The 6,240-nt window shown below is 40.3% G+C and overlaps 1 protein-coding gene across 1 annotated transcript; it reads left to right on the top strand.

Annotated features, from left to right (window-relative positions):
* Nucleotides 1-1,634: 1,634 nt before the first annotated feature.
* On the top strand, nt 1,635-5,621 carry LOC106852601 (beta-microseminoprotein-like). The gene is made up of 4 exons (XM_014875325.2): nt 1,635-1,685; nt 3,034-3,142; nt 4,372-4,477; nt 5,184-5,621. Exons 1-4 carry the CDS (start codon nt 1,635-1,637, stop codon nt 5,311-5,313), a joined length of 396 nt encoding a protein of 131 aa, XP_014730811.2. The 3' UTR covers nt 5,314-5,621.
* The last annotated feature ends 619 nt before the right edge of the window (nt 5,622-6,240 follow it).

Consider the following 6,240-nt stretch of genomic DNA (forward strand, 5'->3'; position numbering starts at 1 on the left):
ACATTGTTACTTCTCAGTACCTAAAGGCAATGAAGAGCCAGCATGCAAAGCTAGGGCACATCCTTAGGCATCTCACAGATATTAATTAATCAGGTCAGGCAGCACAGGAACAGGATGGTGAAAAGGGAGACTGTGAACTCTCTCCATCTTCACTGGAACCAACACAAAAGCAGCTTTGGCCTAGGATCAGTGTGCAATACTTTGCTCTCCTACTGTGCCTTTCCCCCTCTCCTTTAATTGGAAAATGAACGTGTTCAGAAACACCAACAGTATCCCAAACCACAATGATGTTGCTCAATTGGCTTAACACATATTTCTGAGAGATTCAAAGGGGATATGTGGACTCTCTTGATTCCAATAAAGAAATTCCCAGGGCTCACATGTCCACTGATTAGGAGTCAAGGGTATGGTAATTATCCTCCATTTCAGGGCAGGGCATAAATCAGCATTGACAAGTCCAATTTACTGATGACAGGATTGTCACAGCTTTATCAAACACCTGCAAGCACTCATCCCTTTTCTGTCGTGCTGAAGAGTGATGGTCTTGTAACCAAAGAAAAACCAATGTACCCAACTTACTGAGTTGAAAGCCAGCTAAGATGTCACTGGAAGTAGTGGTCTCACTGTGACCTGCATTGCACTAATTCTGACCTTCCCTCATGGACTTCTGAGCTACCTCTCAGCTCTGGAGTTTGGGTAGAAGACGTGGAGTAGCCAACCCAACTTGGAGCTCAGCCTCTACTCCCAAAACCACACAAGAAGTCATCACAATTATGTGGTCAGAGTAATTAACTCACATACTGCAAACTGTGCAGCTCTGGTAGTAAGGGATAGAATTCAATCACCAAGAAGAGCCACATAGTTTAAAATACTTGAATCTAGTCGGTGAAAGCTAAGTAAAAGGGGACCATACTGGACCTCTTTTCTATCAAATTACTGTTCTAAGCACTTGGAAAGTGTGTCTGCCCCTGATATATCAAGCCTCTGCAGAAAAGGAGCAGTTTCTCACTGGCTATAAGAATTAAGAAATAAAATATGTAATGCCTATTTCTTCATAGAGGACCTGAGCATATGGATCTTCTACATGATGGAAAGCTGAACAAGGAAGAAAATTGTTATCTAGAACCCATGTTTTAAACCCAAGATGGTTCAAACTAAGCATGCAATTTTATTGTGAGTAACAATCATCATGTCTCTGATGGCTTTCTCAGGGCAAGTGCTAAATATTCCTTCTAGGCTTGAAAAGTGCTTCCTGTAGCTACCTCCCAAGTCTGGTGTGGCACAGAAGCCACACCTATTTCTCCAGTATCTGTTAGAACAAACCTTTCTTCCTGTATGTAATTGCCTTATATTAATAATGTCCACCCCATGAGGTAATTTTGCAGATACTTCATTGGTGCTAGACATGCATGGTCAGTTTGCTCAAGGGCTGTTAGCACAAATTCCCTCTCTATATAAGGTCTCTGGGAAGATGAGCTTTGTACAGGCCCTCTCCTTACTGGAAGTCTCATAATCCTGCAAGAATGGTGAGTCCTACATCTTGTGCTGTAAAAGACCATGGTATGTTGCTATAGATTTTAAAGGAGTTTCTGTTGGATTTCTCTGAGTACTTGTCACATTAAGAAACTTGGAGAATGTATAAATTCTGTGTTATGAGAGCAAGAGTCAAAGAGAGGCAAAGGCAGGTAAGAACTTGGGATGAAAAGTCGGGATAATATCTGAACATTTAACTGAACTAAAAAGAGTGTCTTGATTTTTACTCCTTTGTCACTCTGTTGCAGTTTTGTGGGTTTTAACCTCCTCTCTTCTGCAAAATAAAATGCTAAATTTTCCTCCTCTTATCTCTCAGGAATGACTTTTTATAAGTTACCAGTTGTACTCTGTCCAAGACGACACACTTACATACAATATATGCATGTGATTGTTTATCCCTGGTCTACCTTTCTTTTCGTCAATTAATCACAGCTAATTCCATCCTAGAATTCTTGCACTTATTTCCTTCATTTCCCCAAAGGAAGCCCTTCAAACATTTCAAACCAATATTGAAACTTCAGCTAAACTTTCAGAAAAAAACCCTAACAAAGGTCACAGAATATAGAATTGTCTGGGTTGTAACACCTGCAAGTAAGGTACAGGGCCAAGACTTGAGTATTTAACTTCAGCTAGAGTAAATTCACTTGTTCCTAATCCTTCAATATTAGAGTGAAACATTCTGTAGTGCTTCAGACTACAGTAAAGAAGTTTTTGCAACTATAGGTGAGGTTAGTGAAAAAAACAGTTGGTGACAAGCCCTATAGAGAAAAAAAAAGGACAAGAAAAATTAATGGGAAGTGTAAAGGAATAAAACACTCTTTTCACAAAAAGTATGTGGGTCTAGCAGTCAATGCTTGATTTTAACAACTTGGAAAGACAGGCATTTTCCCTCCTCCCATGTGATGCTCTGCCTCTGCTTCTTCAAAATGGTTCAGTATTCCTGATAAGTGTGTTAAACTGTCTAAACTGCAAAAGACAACAATGCCTTGAGAGGCTGACCTAGAACAGAGGCTAGACTGAGCTATTTAGGTATTTATTAAAAGGCCTTCAAAGGATTCACCTTGGGCAGTACAAGAGCCTGGCCAGATGGACTGCGTGTCACGAGTTTCCACACTTTTATAAGTTTTTGTCCATTTACATATTGGGGTTAATTATCCAATTACAGCTCCAGGTTCTGCAGTCCCATCCTCCCAGACTGCTCTCCTCAATTTGCTGCTGTTTGAACTTTCTGGGCCTGAGGCTGCAATGGTGTCCTTGATTCTTAGGCTGCAAAAGGATTGTTTTGTCTAACTAAACTGTGAAGAGAACTTGCTAACATTTTATATGAAGTTCAGAGTTACATACTAATGCAGTACAGAATCCGTAAAATATGAAAACTAATACTTAAGGCATCAAAAATTGGATTTTAATTTGAAACCACAATGTATTTTCTTGTTATTTATCATGAAGACATCTTCATAGTTACTGAAGGATTGATATTAATTCTGTTTTCTTGTTCAGAACACCATCGTGGCCTGCCTTCTTGCTCTTGCCATCAGCATGCCACTGTCTGATGCTGCTTGTTACTTCATACCACTCAAGCCAGGGACGTCTAATGGTGAGGTTGTAGGTAAGAAGTCAACTGCCCTCAGCTTGGCAGACATCGTCAGAATCACTGCTTGATTTGATTTGTCCATTCTGTGTAATTCATCACAATTTAGAAATAGGTGGAAACAGTGGAGAGGAAACAAAGAGAAATGGGAGGGAAATGAGGTATAGAGAGCAATATCATAATAATGTTATAAGAAGAACAAGTTACTTGGGTAGCTTCATACAGACCAAATTACAAATTATTTTTTACCAGGGAAGTAGCACAGTTTTAGTTTACCCCTCTGCATGAAATAGCAACTCATATTTCTACCATGGAATCACATCTAGAAATCAGAGAAGGGAGAAGGACCTGTGTTTAAGTGTGTATAGTCAGTTTAAAACAGGACAGATTTACAAGTATTCAGCACCACACAATTTACTCATGTCTTGTTTCTGTATCCCAAAGCAAATTCTTAAAAGCGGGATGGCTGCATCCCTTGAATCTGGATCTACCCTGCCTGAGCACAACTAGTCTATCAGTCTACAGATGAGTGGAGCTGCAGGAAAATAAGTTCCCAAAAGAGAAGCATGCTATTTTTTGGACACAACAAGAGTTGTGTCCCAATATGCAAAAAAATCCTAAGTGGTCTAAAACCCCAGCTTTACCCAGGAAAGCTGTTCTCATTGAAGAAATGAGTTAACATTGCCAAAGAAAAGAACATTTATACACAAAGATACAACCTAGAAGCCCCATCCCTCTCCCTTGTTCTGTTCTCATAAAATTCTGCTTTCCAGATCAGTTATTTAGGAGGCCTATGATCTATTCTGTGACTGTTGAACAGGAACTTCACATCCAGTATTTGCTTTCTTCCTACAGCTGAGGACTGGGAAAAGTTTTCTGGTCAGATATAATCTTCCTTTAAAGGAGTCAACAAAATATGGTGTTAATAGGAAAGTCAAAGCCCTTTTTAATCCTGGCCAGGTCTGTGTCTAGTTGTCTTTCTGCTGGGTGCTTCAAATTCCATACTTGAAGATGAACTACTCCAGGAAACCTCATGCTGCTAAGAGCCTCAGGAGACAGAGTGACACAGGTCTCTCTTCTCCATGCATTAGGACAGCACACCCTGCTGTGTTGGGGAACCTCCATGTTTGGCAGATAGGGATGTCAGTGCAAAAAGCCATGAAAGATCCCACCCATTTTGTACATGCCATAGTGCTGTTAGTGCAATAGGTCTGACACTGAAGTCTGCCAATACACTGCATTTTCAGGCTGCCTTGATGAGGAAGGAAAGGTCCATGAATTTGGTTCCAGCTGGAGGACTGAGGACTGCAATGATTGCTCCTGTTCTGATACTGGAATTGGCTGCTGCAATAGGTGAGTTCAGAGTAGCAGTGGGGTTTTTCCTCTGCTGCCATGATACAGCACAAACCATTTCCCTTCACACAGGAGCTCCTGAGAAATAACCATAACCCTTCTCTCACTCACTTCCCATCACTAAGTTATGCATTAATCCAACACCATCATCACTGAACATGCAAGAAATTCCTCTAAAAAATAGAAGTAATGTTTAACAAATCATTCTAGATTTAAAACAAAAAGAGAATTTCATTCTCCTTTGGGCTAAAACATCAGGCAAATTATTGATTCAAGAGCGAACTTTCTAAGAGATTTCTATTGATCCTAGTCCAGATCATCCCAAAAGCAAGCATTGCCACACTTTCCTCTGAGAAGCAGCTCAAGGTACATTGTCTGTAATTCTTCCTGTAGTGATACCCAACCACTCCTGCAATATGAGCTCCGTACCATGGGCAAAGAGAAGAAGTAGTGATATTGGAATAGCAAATAAACACAACAAACATCCCTGGGTGTAAATCAGACCAGAAAAGCTGCGACTCTCCTCTCATTCTGCTTACACAGCAGGCTAAGTAACATTTGAGCTGGGAGCTTCGTGCAAGTTCCCTTTTCTGCTACCAAAGGTCTCCTTAGTATAGCCTCTTCATATCAAAAGTGCAGATACCACCTGAAGTGGAAGCTGCTTACTTCTTGGTCTCCTCACCTCTTTTTCCTTTCCCAACCACAGCTATATTACACCAGTCGACTACGATGAAGAGAAATGTGAAAGCATTTTCAACAAGGAGACTTGCTCTTATAAAGTAGTGGAGAAAGATGATCACTCAAAAGAATGCCCAGTCCATTCATGGGTGGGGTAACAGAAGAATGGTGGACTGGGGGGATATTTCCTTTTGTTGTTTTCATGGCTCTCTTTCACAATTCAAAAATACTTAAAATGAAGTCGTTGAGTGAAATCTACTCATAAAACCAAAATATAATGAAACTGAGTACCTACCCACAAAAATCTCCCTTGACTTCTCTGCCTTATGCTTCACCATGAACAAAGAACTGACCTGTTCCTTCTTTGAGGTCAGACATTAAATGTGACATTTTAAGGCATCCTTGGTAGCTGCTAATCTGTATTCTTCTCTGGTCATATTTCAGTGTCAAGGAGCATATTCTATAATCTGTGCACAGCTGTATCTTAAAGCTGAAATAAAACCAAATAAAGCATCAGAAATTCATGTGACTTATTTTTTTCTTTAAGGATAAAAACCAAAAGAATTAAAATTCCTAAAACCACAGGAAGAAAATGAAAAGCTACTTTAAAAATCTTTCTGAACATTCTGTTTTCTATGACAATGTCTCACATGAGTAATTTTTGTCCTATATGGCTCCCTGGAGACCAACCTATTGCCTGCAAGATGTACCAGCTACCCAGTGTAACCCAGTACTATTCTTCCATTACACTGGCAGCAGAGCAGACCCAATCCTCAGCCTGAGCTTTGGGTAAAAGAAAGGGTCCCTTTTTCAGATTAACCCTTGAAAAATTAAAGGTTTTAAATTGGGCCAGAGGAAGGATTGTGTCTGCATGGAGTGACTGACCTATACTGGGCTCAGACAGAGAAGCAGCTCAGCAAATCCACGAACAGTAACTGAGAGGGATATGCTTGCTGGTATGAGCTCCCTTTGAGGCACTGCTTCATAATCTTTATTTATTCTGTTGCCTCTTTTCACAAGTGACTATGGGCATCCTACATCTCCATATTCTATTTCTTCACAACAGAAAGTGTGTCATTGCTTCC

Source organism: Sturnus vulgaris, chromosome 8 (assembly GCF_052056855.1).
Source record: "Sturnus vulgaris isolate bStuVul1 chromosome 8, bStuVul1.hap1, whole genome shotgun sequence".
In the NCBI taxonomy this organism is placed as follows: domain Eukaryota; kingdom Metazoa; phylum Chordata; class Aves; order Passeriformes; family Sturnidae; genus Sturnus; species Sturnus vulgaris.

Excerpts from the sequence above, each read along its gene's own strand:
- LOC106852601 (XM_014875325.2), top strand. The coding sequence starts at position 1,635 with ATGTATAAATTCTGTGTTATGAGAGCAAGAGTCAAAGAGAGGCAAAGG. Across the intron at positions 3,143-4,371 it reads GTCTAATGGTGAGGTTGTAG|GCTGCCTTGATGAGGAAGGA; the intron begins GTAAGAAGTCAA and ends CTGCATTTTCAG. Across the intron at positions 4,478-5,183 it reads GGAATTGGCTGCTGCAATAG|CTATATTACACCAGTCGACT; the intron begins GTGAGTTCAGAG and ends TCCCAACCACAG.